A 15,159-nucleotide genomic window follows, 5' to 3' on the forward strand; every position below is an offset into this window, starting at 1 on the left:
AGTAACAAGCAAGCTAAAGAGAAATTCAACTTTGAAATCAGAAAAGATTAAATGACAAGAAAGTTAACTGACATTCAGGAAGTCATGTTTGACCTAGCAGCCTAATGCAGTTGCATACGCTAATAAGAGTGCTAAAGTATTGGGAAGAAAGAAAGAGACTGAAAACTATTATTTAGTAGCTATTATTCAGGTAATGAGGAAATAAATAATTCCCCAAAGCCAATGCAAAATAAATATTACAATGAGATTTAGGATTATCAAATCAGTCAACTTCACAAGGTATTCCTAATATGCAAATAGCATTATAAAATAAATACAATCTCTAAAGGACTATTTTTCTTTTGATCTCTTCGTAATATCAGCATGAATAAAAAATTGGTTAATTAAATTATGCAATTATTTTGTCACTTCTTTATCATTTGAGAATAATTCTATAAATGAAACCAAATCTAGATTTGGAAGTTTGGATTACTGAAGATGCATGGGACCTTCATTGTCTAAAATTATAGTGAACACAATATTATTGTGTTGTTGTGGCTGTTAAACTGAGCTGCTAATTTGACATTTGTCATCTTTTTCTATCCTGAAGGCATAAGACTAGGTTGCACATCTATAACTGAAAAGATTCACTTTATGAGATCCTATTTATCATATTTCATACTGAATTTTAAACATATTCCTTTTAAAAGAAAACTTGGATAACTGATATTTTACCAGTGTCAAAACAAAGGTTTATGAACCAACAGAAACAGTTCAAAAACCAAAATCACTTTACAAGACCTTTGAACCCCAAGCATGGGCAATAGACTGAAAGGATAACTGAGAAGGGGAAAGATGCCAGAGGCCCAATCAACTCTACAGGGTTCCTTTCTGGCAGATTAGAGGATGAAGATATACCTGGTGATGTTTGCAATCTGGTATCTTCGGTGAATCGAACTGAGGTATGGCCAAATGGGATGCTTTTTGACCTACACGGTTTTCTCAAATATTCAAGAGCAGAGCGTGTTTCATCGTATGTGCCAGGAGCTGGAGTATAAGATTTCACAGGGGCAAACCTCTAAGAAAATGCAAGAGAATGTAAGTAAAGAAATAGCAGGCAACTTGCTCATATAGTTACTGAGTAAAGAGAGTTCTATTTTGGTGTAAAAGCAAAGCAGAGTCAATGGAGAAGCTGGCAGTAAAACTGCAACTCATAATCATGTAATCATGTAACTATGGCTGATTTGCTTAATGACCATGGCAGAAATGAGGTTGTAAGTGACATGATGGCCTGTTTGCAAATAATTCATCTATGTAGCCAGGAAGTTTGCTTTCAGAAGTACGATACAGTATATTTATTACATAAATTCATGCAATGTTTTGTAGGACGTGGCCAGCCATTTTGACCAGCACTACTAGGGGGCCAGCACTTCAACAGTGTGATACAAGTCACTCCTCTTTTCTGTCTAAATTATGACACTAAACACACACCAGACAACTGGGATATAACTTGCACTTCAATCCTGCAAAACCACTTCTGTTTTTATCATTGTGATGGAAGCAGCAAGAACCTGTCGGTATTGCTATTTCAGTCATTCCTAAGCTACCAGGGCTAGATGCATAAAGATAATTATTAAATCTACATTGGAGCAAAAAAGATTAAAATCTATCTATCTATCTATCTATCTATCTATCTATCTATCTATCTATCTATCTATCTATCTATCTATCTATCTATCTATCAAATTTCTATACCAGCCATCTCACCTGCAAAACTATGGTTATATTAAAACAGCCATGAGCAAAGACTCTGCAAAATTAAGGCAATTTTAAAGTGCCAAGATGTTTGATGACTGCAGATGGCTTCATGCTCAAGACGTAAGACCTAACACTGCTAAGACCTATATTCATCTCATTATGCCATTTCATATCCAGAGTTCACTGTCTATTTATCCTAGCTTGATTACAAACCACAGATAAGAAAAGCTTTGGAGGCATGCCAGGAGGCATTTGTTGACTGTGCATGTTCAGTAAAATGAAATGATATCGAACAAATATATTTTATAACCTGCTCCATTCAATGCATAAGCCAAATTTGGAAATAATTTATTTTCCATGAATAAGCAACAAAATGTTCTGATTTTTTTTGTATCCGAATCCAAGAAAACACAACATCCTGAAGAAGAATCTATATAATTAGGTTGAGTAATGCTTAAGAGCCTTACACTACTATTTCAGAATTGGGTTTCTTTGCCATTGAATATGTAATGAAATTGGCTGTTTGTGTTTTTGTTCCTCTGTTATCTGCTCTTTATTTATATATAATTCTTAATCTTTTGACATTTTGAATTGACATTTCCATTCTCTGTGCAGTGCCATGCATGCAGAAACTGTTAAAAATTCTGGCAAGCACACTACATTTTGTGTAACATTACCATAAGAGCAGTTAGTTCATCATTAGAAAATTGATGATCCTCAATGCTTAGGAATTAGACAGAGAGAGAGAGAGAGAGACCAAAATTTGTAATGGAATATAACTGAATTATCTCTGGCTACAGTTGTGTTTTGGATATGATGTATATCTAATGTATATCTAATTATGGATCTGATAAATAATCTAGTGAATAATTAGAATCTATAAGAACTTATGTTCAGAGTCTGTCTGCTGCCATTATGTTCTATTTAATGTATTGTAAGTATCACAATACATTTGTTTGTTTCCTCTACAAACAAAATCCCATAAAACTGTTCAAATTTCTCAGAGGCCAACGATATAAAAAAAGTTGCAAATGAGAAAGAACTATAATACTTTTTACCTCAGAAAGAGAAAGAAAAGGAACATGCTGAGCTTCACTTTTCATGATGCTATCTGCCTTCCCAAACTGACTTTTTATATTATATTTACCGGGACCTGGAATACCCTGAAAAACAGAAAAAAAAATGATGAAACATCCAAACATGTAACAGCCACTAGAGTTTCAGGGAGATCTAACTCTGAAGGATTACTCCTTATATTGTCAAGTGAAGCTTTTAATGTAATTGTTAACCTTTGCGAAGGAAACTATTATTATTATTTGTATCACTTGTAATACAACTTAATCAGCAAATGTCAAGTCAAAAATAAATCACCAAATCAGCTTCACTCAATCATATGCTACAGTTCTTTTGCATTTGCTGGATGCCAAAAAAAAATAGCTCTTCATTGTGGAGTATAGTAGGCTTGCTATAAAAGCTTTTATCAGATTGATGCATCATGCATGTATAGAGACAGGTGGACAAACTCTCAAAATATTGAGAAGAAAACATTAGGCATGTCCAGCTCAGATATCTAATGGATCTAGAGAACTTCTAGAGTGTACTGGGGTTGATGCTCAGCAATCTGATAGGCAGTTTCTGGAAACTGGTGGTAACCGGATTCTCAACAAGATTCCATCTGAACAATCTCTTTCTGTGAGCCAAACACTGCTTTATTAAAATGCACACACTGGTTTATCAAAAAGTTCCAGGAAATGAAATACCAGAAATTACACTTGGCGTGTTAGTGGCAAAAAGCCAATAACAAACTTAACAATATAAATACAAGCTCAAGCTCACTATAATGGAGATGAAATGCCAATGCTTTTCCTTCCTAATATCACAGATAAGCAGACTGTCAGCTAGCTGCATTGTTCGGTGTAGTAAATTCCTTCTTGAACGGATGTTTAGAAGTTGCTCCTGCTTGGCAACTGTGCCCATTTCAATCAGCATTGTGCCAATAAAATTATTCATATTCACCAAAGTCTTGACTCATCTTGAGTGATGGATAGATTGTCTACCTAGGTTAATGACCAGCCTTGTGATACCCCATAAGAGAGAGGCTATTAGATTGACATCTTCCTTCATAGCCTCTGGTCTACCTAAGATGATTGGGAATTAGAACCAAAATAGTTCCTTTCCTACCTCAGAAGGCAGTTCTGGTGGCGATGAAGGATGGTATCAGTTTAATGACTGTCTCTTATGGGGTATCACAATGTTGGTCCTTTCATGACAGCTGCTTAACATTTATATGAAGCCACTGAGAGGTAACAACTGGCAATTTTTGGCATGCTACCATAGAGCCATGGTGGCACAGTGATTAACATGCAGTATTGCAAGCTAATTCTGCTGACTACCGGCTGCCTACAGTTCAGCAGTTCGATTCTCACTGGCTCAAGGTTGACTCAATCTTCCATTCTTCCAAGGTCGGTAAAATGAGGACCCAGATTGTTGGGGGAAATATCCTGATTCTGTAAGTGACTTAGAAAGGGCTATAAAGCACAGTGAAGTGGTATATAAGTCTAAGTGCTACTGTTACCATCAATATGCTAGTAATATCTAGCTTCGTGCTGCTACTTTTGGCCATCAAAATCTTTTTCCAGTGTCTACAGATTATTGAGGTCTGGATGGGACAAACCGCAGTGAAGTAAATAGTTACTATTTGTCATTTTGGTTCTCTATCTGTGTTGTAATTTGATGAGTAGTACTATCTTAGAGGCAGCAGGTCTGCAGTTCAGGAGTCCTCCAGGAAACATGATTACTTCTAGATGGCCAGGTGGAGGCTTTGGATCTTTGCTCAGAAGAGAGAAAATCTAACTATTGCAACTCATGTCCTTATTAACATGTAGTTAGACTTCTGCAATGTGCTCTGTGTCTGGCTGTCTACAAAGAATACTCAAAAAATATAGTTCGCCCAAAACACAACACCCCATCTCAACTGAGTCTAGTTGCTGTACTTATATCTCACTTGCAGGCCCTGCAGTGGATATTAATGAGTTTCCAGATGCATTCAGAGTGCTAGTTTGATCAATAAAGTCCTCTATGGCTTTGTTCCCAAGCACTTTCAAGACTTCCTTCTCCAACAAAAGTTGATCCATATGATGTAATTCTCACAGTGAAGTTGCTTGCAGTACTCAAAGTTCAAGATAGAGCTAAAGTGAGCAAAAACTGTTTTTCAGGAAAGGCATTATATTATGGAATAGTCCTTCTCTAGAAGTAAAGCTGAGCCCTTGCCAGTGTCATGTGTCTGATTAACGAAACACTTCAAAGAACTTTCAGGCATTTTTTTAGCCTAAAAAGCCTTTATTAGTATTACAGAGATGTCAGCACGGCATGGTGGAAATGCTAAGATCTGAATTTCCCTTCCTTTGCACATAACATTCCAGGCATTTCCCCTCCCCTATTTTGCTCCCTTCTAGATAGTGTCGCCAGTTTAATAGTGCCCATCTAATCGCAAAGGCCTCTTTCTCCCAGATTGCCCATCTCTGCTCGCTCTCAGTAAATTTCTTAGAGGTGTAGGCGCAGGGTTGCAGGATCCCACTTTTCTTCTTTTGCAGTAACACAGCTCCGATTGCCACACCGCTGGCGTCGGCTTGAATCACAAAGGGTTCCCCTGGGCAGGGGTGCTTTAGGACCGGTTCAGCAGCAAATAGTCTCTTTAAAATTCTCAAAAGCTGTTTGACAGCCCATTGTCCATGCTAATGGTTGGCCTGGTCGTGGCTTCCCTCCTCCTTTGCCTGTTTTGAGTAGTTCTGTAAGGGGTAGGGCAATCTCGGCAAAAGAGGGGATGAATCGACGATAAAAGTTGGAAAAACCCAGAAAGCTCTGGAGCTGTTTGTGAGTCTTTGGGGGCTGCCATTTGATTATAGCTTTCACCTTGGCTGGATCCATTCAATACCCTTGTTGGAAATTCTGTAGCCAAGATAGTCTAATCGGGTTTGGTGAAATTCACATTTTGACAATTTGGCATAAAGCTTGGCATTCAATAATTTCTTTAATACTTCTCTCACTAGCTTTATGTGATCAGCCATATTCATGCTGTATATCAGGATATCATCAAGATACACCAAAACCCCTTTGTACAAGTGATCATGTAGGACCTCATTAATCAACTGCATAAATATGGCTGGGTCCCCTGTAGTCCAAATGGCATGACTTTGAACTGATAGCTCCCCATAGGACAGTTGAAGGCAGTTTTCCACTCTTCTCCCTCTTTTATTCTCACCTGGTAATATGCCTCTCTTAGGTCTAATTTAGCGAAGACACTACCCTTAGCCAGATGGGTTAATAAATCCTTTAGGAGGGGGATGGGGTATTTATTTTCCACACTCACAGCGTTGAGACCCTTATAGTCTACGCAGAGACGAAGAGACCCATCTTTTTTCTCTTTGAACAACACAGGGGCTCCCACGGTAGATTTGATCCATTCAATAAACCCCCTCGCTAGGTTTTTGTTCACGTATCGCTGCATCTCCTCCATTTCGAGGGGGGACATGGCATACATTCTTGGTCGTGGGAGTTTGGCTCCTGGCACCAGTTCGATGGCACAGTCATTGGGTCTGTGAGGGCATCACATTCTTTTTCACTAAATGCCTCCGCCAGGTCCCAGTATTCATTGGGATGACTGGTTCGCCTGGAGGCAGTGAGGCGGCCATGTGCGCTCGCTCATTGGGTGGCCTAAGATGCCCAGCAACATCTGTTGAATCAATGGGGGGATTAGGCTCTATAGGTAGTTTCACAGTTCTCATTCCTTTCTCCCACCAGATAAATGGCTTCCATTTGTCTAACCAGGCTAGCCCTAGGATCACCGCCTCAGTCATTTTTGGAGCCACCAGGAAGCGAATGAACTCCCAGTGTGCACCTATTTCTAGGCATAAGGGCTTGGTTAATTGTGTGACAAGAGTCCCTCCCATCAGGAAGCCATCAGCTTGCTCAAACCTCACCGGTTTGGAAAGCTGTTTTTCTCGTATGCCCATTTTCATGGCAAACAGCAGAGTAATAATGCAGCGGGTGCATCCAGAATCAATCAGCACGTTTAAGTCCATTTGTGCCCCAGACTTAGGGATTATAAGTTTGGCGGCCAGCGAAAAAGGCAGAATTTGTCAACTCACAATCGGGTCGTTCTCTCCTTCATCATCGCTGTCAAAGGAGGGTAGAGCAGGAGTGGGTCCACTCGGAGTCCCGGCGTCCTCCTGTGTGGGGGCTGTAATCTGGGTGACAGGTTCCTGCGTGAGCCGGTTGGATTTTTCTCTCGTTAGCCGCTGAGCAGATTTCTTTCATATTGCTGGTTCTGGTCTGCTCTGTAGTCGGGGGTAGGGGACTGGACAGGTGGCCGCTCGATGTCCTTGTCCACACCGGAAACACTTAAAGGAAGGGTGTGTAGGTGGCCTGGGTTTCTCACCATTGCAGTAGTAGAAGGCTTTTGTGGAGGTGATTGCTGTCCGGGTAGCGCTGGTTGCTGCTCGGGTTCATGTGGGGGAGGCTTCTTATAGCGAAAGAGCTTAACATCTAGCTTCACAGCTATCTGGTACCACTCCTGTAGCCGATCAGGTACTTCTCGATAGATGCAGGCCTGAGAGAGGTGATCATCTAGGAAAAGGTGGGGATCTCCCAGTTCAGGGGCTTACTCACTATATAGATTGTTCAGCCATTCAGATACTTCTCCCTCTAGGTTGGACGCAATAACGTCAACCATGGCACCTGGGTCCGGATAGTGTAGGCCCAGCAGTTCAAGTGAGAGAACCCTTGGTTGAGAAAAAACATCAGCTTCTCTGGGTCCCCATCGAAGGTTGCTCTGAAAAGAGGTGCCAATATGGGCTGTTGCTGCTGGCCCCACCCTGGTTGCTGGTTCCACAGCTGCTGGACTAGTCTCCGCGCTTGTGGTACCTCCAGTTGCTTTTGGCCCCATTCTGCCTGCTGATTCAACAGTTGCTGGGCTCTCTGCTGCTGGCCAGCGGGGGCTGGTGGTGCCCCCTGCTGCTGTATGCCTCCCAATGGTAGCTGTGCAAGTGGGAGTGGTTGCTGGGCCTCCCTCATCTGCAGGCCCTCTCCTGGTTTTTGCACTATCCCAAGCTGCTGCAAGACCTCTATTAGCTATGGCAAGCTCAGTTGCTGCTGATCATCTATCTGTGGGGGGTGCCAATCTGCCCATTGCTGCAGAGGCCTCAGTTTGGGATGCACTCTGTCTTCATGACTGCAGTCCCTGGTTGGGGAACCCAGGGTCTGATCTACGAGGGAGGGGCTGTAGGCTTCTCTCTGCAGGAATTGATTTATGCTTTTCACATCTGGGGTTTGAAATCTTTCCAGCGACTCACCCAAAACTTCGTTATCTCTGCATTCTGCTTTTGAAGTCTTTGCTCTTGGCTGGGCGATCTGCCAAATTCTTTCTCCCTTAGCTGGCTGGCTGCCATTCCACTGATTTGTATGTGTCTGCCAAAATTCATCTTCCCACAGCATGCTGTCTTCAAGTAAACTCCCTTTTCTCATGATAGAGATTTTTTTTCCTGAATCTTTACCAGCTCCTCTCAAGCTTAGAGGCAGTGGACGGAGTTCAGAACCCCAGGTCATTTGAAAAGGATTTGAGATCTTAGCATGATGTCATGTGTCTGATTAACAAAACACTTCAAAGAACTTTCAGGCATTTTTTTAGCCTAAAAAGCCTTTATTAGTATTACAGAGATGTCAGCACGGCATGGTGGAAATGCTAAGATCTGAATTTCCTTTCCTTTGCACATAACATTCCAGGCATTTCCCCTCCCCTATTTTGGGGTCATGATTCACATCTTCCAATTAACTTGGAGGGCAAAGATTCACTTCCGTTTCTTTTTCCCGGGCTTTCCTTATATTCTCCTCCCCTTTCACTGTCTACTGATTTAACTCTAAAAATACCAGACAGTTCTGCATATATTGTCAGAGCAAGAATATTCAATATTAGCAGCGTTGACAGCCAGTTCAATGTAAATCTGAAAGATTGAGCTGCATACAAATGGGTAGGTAGGTAGGTAGAGAAGTAGGGAAGGAAGGAAGGAAGGAAGGAAGGAAGGAAGGAAGGAAGGAAGGAAGGAAGGAAGGAAGGAAGGAAGGAAGGAAGGAAGGAAGGAAGGAAGTCGAGAATAAACAGCAGCTTGAAGATGATTCTGCAAAAAGTGGGGTCATGACCATGTTAGAATAAAGACAAGGAGAAGAACTGAGATCACCGAAAACTGTTCCAGACAGTTGCTCTCAGAAGGAGTTCTGCAACAAAATAGTCTCTGGCAATTTTGGAGCTCTGGGAGATTAGGTTGTATTAAGGTAATAAGAGAGTTTTGAATGTAAAAAGAATTTTAGTGGACAGTTTCCAATGCTTGGTTGATTATTGTTTAAAACATGCCTTCTACTTCACAACATAGCAAAGTTTTCAAGTGACAGTATTCATTTATATAACTGGTATATAAACTTTACTTAACTCAAGGCTGAAATGTATCGTGCTTCAATAAAAGAGATAAACCTATGCTATACAGAAAAAACTAAGCTAATTAAATTCTAAAAGATTGGAATCAGCTAAATATGGTAAATTGTGTGCTATGTAGCTATGAGATTGAAGCATATTGTGGCAATCAATCAAATTATATAAGAAAAATGTGTTCAGATTTAGGTTATGAATGATTCATGTTACAAAATATTGCCTTTGGAATATGTATCAATTGCCCAACCTGACAGGAAGCCACAAATAGAACATTAATACATCAGGAAGGCATTCAGATTACTGCCTTAAATATATGTATAATAATACCATGTTTCTAAACTACCTGGAGAATTCACACAAACACAAATATGTATTGAGAATTTGTTAACATTGCTTGATATATATTTGTCTTTTAGGCAGAAAGATAGACAAACTCATTGGATGGGGAATTTTTGACAAAAAGAAAAGAACTACCAATACAATTACACTGTTAAAGGGACTGAATATTGTACTTGAGACGCTATAAATATTAATAAGAAAATTAGCATCAAAATAAAATTAATCCTGGGACCTTACCTACTGAAAATTCCACCAGGAGATAAATATTTTATCCTTTTTAAGAAGTCTTTTTTTCAGTAATCACTAATGAACAATGATTACTATTTACCTTTCACAGTCGTCCTATCATTTTCCCCCATTTAAACCTCTCTCAGAACTGTTGCGCTACCATTGCATTTTTTTCATCTTCTGAAAGCCATTAATGGAACCAAAACACTATCCAATTCAAGGTCATCAGAATTAAAAACAGAACTCATTAGCTTATTTTTCTTTTAAAAAAGAGAAAAAAAAGTTAAAGAGGTCTCGTTCACTGACAATTTTTCCCTTTTGAGAAATAATCTATTAGAAGGTTGGAAACTCTGGAACTGAAAAACCATCTCCTCCTTGTTGCTCCAATTGAGAATTCATCTTTGTTCTTGTGTCATACAAAACTCAGTGGAAGCTACTGAGAAACCATTCATCTGTTCAGTTAGTGATGCACTTATGTGTGACAAAACAGACTGTATCTATTAATCTGCTGAATAAAACCAGTTGAAACCTAAAATTGAAAGAGAACTTGAAGTATTCATTGTGAACTTGTCCCTGACTTGTCAGAGGACGCTGCCAAGATAGCTTTTTCAATCCTTTCTTCAAAGCTATCTTCCCATAAAATTATGGTATTTAATTAATTTACTGACTAGGACTCTACCAATTCAGTTTCTTTATGATCCACACAATAATATAAAATGCTGTTTTAAAAGCTTGGAAGGTCAAAATGCTACACATACTTTCTGATAAACTGGGAATTTTAGATGCCAAAATACATCCCCCAAAATTTATTCATCTTATCCAATGGGTTTATCCATGAGTTTTTACAGTAATGCTTTTTTGTAAAGTATATATATAGGCCCAAATACCATAAAAATGTGCCACCCAGAGGTAAGCCAATTGTAACAGTCAAAACATACAAAAATGTTGAGCGTTAGCTTATTTACAGATAGCTTATTTTTTATGGTGTCTTGGTTAAAAATTTATGGTCATAGTATCTAGTGATGGACTTATACACAAATATATATAAATCAGAGGTCCCCGAACCCAGGCCATGGCCTCGAGCCCTTCAGAACTGGGTCGCAGAAGTGGAACCATTCAAATGGAACTGCGCACGCATGTGTGCTCGCCTGTCGCTCACGTGGAACCATCCCCTCTCCCCCCCAGCTGGTCCACAAAGTCAGAAAGGTTGTGGAACTCTGCAGTAAAGTATATTTTGTCAAGATGAACTTGAGTTCATTCTGACAAAATAGTAACCATTATAATAATAGGTAACAATAGACATTTGCCTTAACAGTTTATCCCAAGATAAGGTGGAAAGGAAAATGTATCTTTGAAAATACTTTTAGGATATATGGATGAGCCTAAAATGAAGTGGCTTTTAGAATCAAAAGCATAAGTGACATAACAATTTCCTTATGCAACTGTATTTATGTACGATTGGCGGATGGGGAGAGATAAAGAGACAGAAAGACAGAAACAGAGACAGAAATGAAGAGAGCCAATTATGAAAGAACAAAATGCAAGACTTAAAGACAGAATAGCATGTTTGCATGAAAAATTTCTTAAATTTGAAAAAACAATGATGAAGCCTCTGGGAATAGCTTCCATTGCACCAGAAGAAAGTCACTTTAATTAAGTTAAAAATTGAAGCACTCACCCGGGCCATTGCCTCAATTTCTTTTTCTTAAAAAGAAAAGAAAGGCATTGCTCAGTACAGTACAGTGATGACAATGCTCTTAATATACTTTTATTTCCATAATTTTAAAGTAATTCAAATATGAATATTTGTGAAAAACATCTTGTACTGCAGCAGCCAATTACTTTAATATAAAAAAAATTCTATGGTTCGTCAATATGTTCATATTATTTCCTGTATCTCAAGTTCATTTATTACAGACCAATTAGTGTACTGAAATGTCAGGCTTACTTGTATTAACATCTAAGATTCAATGTTAACATAAACTAAAATATTACTATTGAACATTCAAAAATAGAATACAAAAAGCATCAGAAAATGCTCCCTGTCTGGATTTTTAAGCAAAGGAACCCAGCATTGTTATGGGTCATTCCCAAAAGGTGCAGTCAAAAATAATATAATCAGATATAATTTGCTGTGTGTAGAAAATTCATAGAAGACAGAAAAAGAGCAAGAGAAAGGAATGGTCTGCTGTCAGTCTACACTTTTAGTCTGTCCATTAAAAAAGAGAAGCATATATTGGAAGAGGTAAAGTCATTTTAGATGATATTTCAATTAATTGGCATAAGTGAATTAAAATTGGTCTACCCATATTACTACTAAATAGTGCAGGGCAGAAGCAAATTCACAGGATATCTTCCAATAATTCAGTGATAGAGTAGGTGAAAGATAGATCCCCATTCAAATCTCAACATGCCATTAACTAACTATATTATATACTCATTACAGCAATTCTCTAACCAGATTCTTATTTGTAATACAAAGAAGTACTGACTTACAAGGTTGCTTTAAAGATTAACAAGATTATAGATATGTAGTACTTCGGAGTGGCTGTAGGGTATATGTCACATAAGAGTAACATTAACAATCATGCTAGAAAATGACATTTGTTCACTCTTTCATAATTCACCTGTTTAAAAGGCATACGTTTATCTGTCACATAATTACAAGGCATACATTATTTGGTTCACACTGCTTCTTACAAACAGACATCAAGTAAGAGGCTGTGTAACTGGGCAAATGTTAGGGTATAAGAAGTTTAATAGTTCTGGTTAGAAATTATCAACACATGTGTCATAATATGTTTCCCCAGGAGGACATTTCCTCTCTTTTTTTTCCTGCAATACTACTGCTCAACGGCAAAGCCTAAACTTGAGATACTAAAGGTCACAAATTCAATGTCTAGCATCTCCAGTTGAAATAATTGTAAGCAGTAAGCCTCAGGAGGGCCACTGCTGATGTTTTGAAGAGTTTCTGAATAGACAGAACTAGGTTAAACAACCCAGAATCTGACTCATATATAAGCATATACAATTAAGCTTTGATATTTAACACAATTCATTACTGTGTGATTCTAACACAGTGGCAAATTTTATTTTATTTTATTTGTAAAGTGAACGAAAAATACTTTGTCTTTTATATCATTTATAAGTGGAATATATTTTAATCAACTGAAATAACTCTGTAAAACATAATAAAAGCCAAGTACCCCACCTTACTCAAGTTAAACAATTAATGCCACTTTTAATGTGATAAGTACTAGTGACTGTTAAATAAATCACTTCTATCATGAAATATTGAATATGTACCTTTATTATCCTAGTGAGTGTTTTATTCATTCTGAGGTATATTATTTCTGACAATCAGGGTAACTGTATTCTTTTTTTTTTCATGGGAATGCTGATTATTTATTATTAAGGAAAGTACATAATTGGTGGGTTTTATAAATTAAGAAGATATGGGTAATATTAATTAAACTATGTGACTGAAATTACAAAAAGATAATTGAGATTAAGGTATTAATGATAGAAGCAAAACAAAAAAATAAGGATTCATAGAAACACTGAAAAGAGCTATGAAAGATTATTTCAAAATATGATTACTATGATTGTATTTTTTTTTTGAAAATTTTTAGATATTTTTACAAAAAGCAAAAAAAAAAAAAAACAACCCTAACCCACCCACCCCAACCCTCCCTCTCCATCCCCCCCGATCTTCCCAGAGCTGAATATAGGCTTAGTTAACTGTATTCTTTATTAGATGGACTAAACCTATTCAGAGACTATATACCTTCTCCTCTGACATTCAGAATGTAGTCATCTATTTTAAAATATGGAAAACACTAACTAATCTCTACACCTTGTATTTATGTTTGAATATATGTATGTGTTCTAATACTTCCTGCAAATATGCCTTTGTTTATGCTATAATTTAGGCAGATGAAATCCTGAGCAATCATATATAGTAAATGGTTTATAAAATATTCTTCATCTACAAGATGAGCAGAGTTATTCTGAGAATAAGAAAACAGTAACCATGTGAGTGTGATGAATTCTTCATTTTGGTAGAGAACGGCCATCAATTTTCCTAGCCTAAATTAATGTTTTCCTTTCTAAGGTCTTCCAGAAATGCAGGATTTCAACTCCTATAATTTTCAGCCATTTTGATTAAAGAAGTTAAATTCTAACACCCCTTGAGGGCACCTGTCAGGAAAAAGAAACCATAAAACATCACTAAACTGGTTATCAACTCTTTCGTCCAAGTGTCCTCACAACCTTTTTTCAATATATGCATTTGTTATACATACCACATACACACACACACACACATACACACACACACACACACAAGTGGCTCCAACAGATCCCAGGAACAGTTCAGAAGAATGCAGTGCTAGGGTCAGGTGAGATACTGTGCAAAATCCTCAAACTCCCAGGCTTTTGGTAAAGGACAAAGATTAAGGAAGACATATATCACACATACAGGTGGGGAGCGATATGATATAAAGAGAAATAGTGATAGAGATGGAGAGAGAGAGAGAGAGAGAGACAGAGAGACAGAGAGAGAAAGAGACAGAGAAGTAGTCTTCGATGTATAGCCATTCATTCAGCAACTATTCAAAATTACAAATGATAGTTATAACCAATCCTCAGTGTTCTTGTCATCTCAGTACTCTTACAGTTACTGACTGAACTGGGTACTTGGCACCTGGTTTGCACTTATGTCTGGTTGTAGCACCTAACAATCATATTTGCAACCTTACCTGACAGCTTTCCCAGAAAGTCAGTGTGAAAGCTGGCAGGGAAAGTTACAAGTCACTGAGGTAATCTCCCCCACCCACGCATCTTCCTCCAATGTATTTGATCATTGTATTTTTATAATGATAGACCACAGGTCGGCAACCTGCGGCTCCGGAGCCGCATGCGGCTCTTTGAGTCTTCCCCTGTGGCTCCCAGCCTCCTCTGCCTTTGCAGAGAGAGAGAGACAGAGAGAGGCAATTGCGCTTCCCTGCTTCAATCTCTCTCTCTGTGTGTGTGTTTGTGTATTTGTGTTTTGTGTGTGTGTGTGTGTGTGTGTGTGTGTAAAAGAGAGTGTACTCACATGTTCTCCGAGGAGCTGAAAAACTTACTGGGCGGAGCTCCTCCCTTTGCTGCGTCTCTGCAGGAAGCAGGAAGGGCAGGAGAGAGCTAGCTAGCCCAGCTAGGCTGATTCAGGAATTCTGGGAGTTGAAGTCATGAGTCATAAAAGAGACGAGGTTGCCTACCCCTGATCTTGTTGGACAACGGCTTGAAGCTTGCCAGGTGAGCAGCAGATAGGAGAGGGGGGGGAGAAAGAGAGAGAGAGAGAGAGAGAGAGAGAGGGAGGGAGGGAGAGAGGA

General features: G+C 38.7%; 1 protein-coding gene across 2 annotated transcripts in view; it reads right to left on the minus strand.

The window, feature by feature from the left end:
- The window catches only part of STPG2 (sperm tail PG-rich repeat containing 2), a 193,316-nt gene that overhangs the window by 140,577 nt on the left and 37,580 nt on the right, over nt 1-15,159 (minus strand). For both annotated transcript variants that reach the window (XM_039322889.1, XM_039322888.1), the window contains 2 exons: nt 2,796-2,900; nt 898-1,057 (listed from right to left, as the gene is read on the minus strand). In XM_039322889.1, the coding sequence (XP_039178823.1) occupies nt 898-1,057; nt 2,796-2,900 (265 nt within the window). The remainder of the gene's footprint in view (nt 1-897; nt 1,058-2,795; nt 2,901-15,159) is intronic.

Source organism: Crotalus tigris, unplaced genomic scaffold (assembly GCF_016545835.1).
Source record: "Crotalus tigris isolate CLP2741 ecotype Arizona unplaced genomic scaffold, ASM1654583v1 scf7180000024151.2778019, whole genome shotgun sequence".
In the NCBI taxonomy this organism is placed as follows: domain Eukaryota; kingdom Metazoa; phylum Chordata; class Lepidosauria; order Squamata; family Viperidae; genus Crotalus; species Crotalus tigris.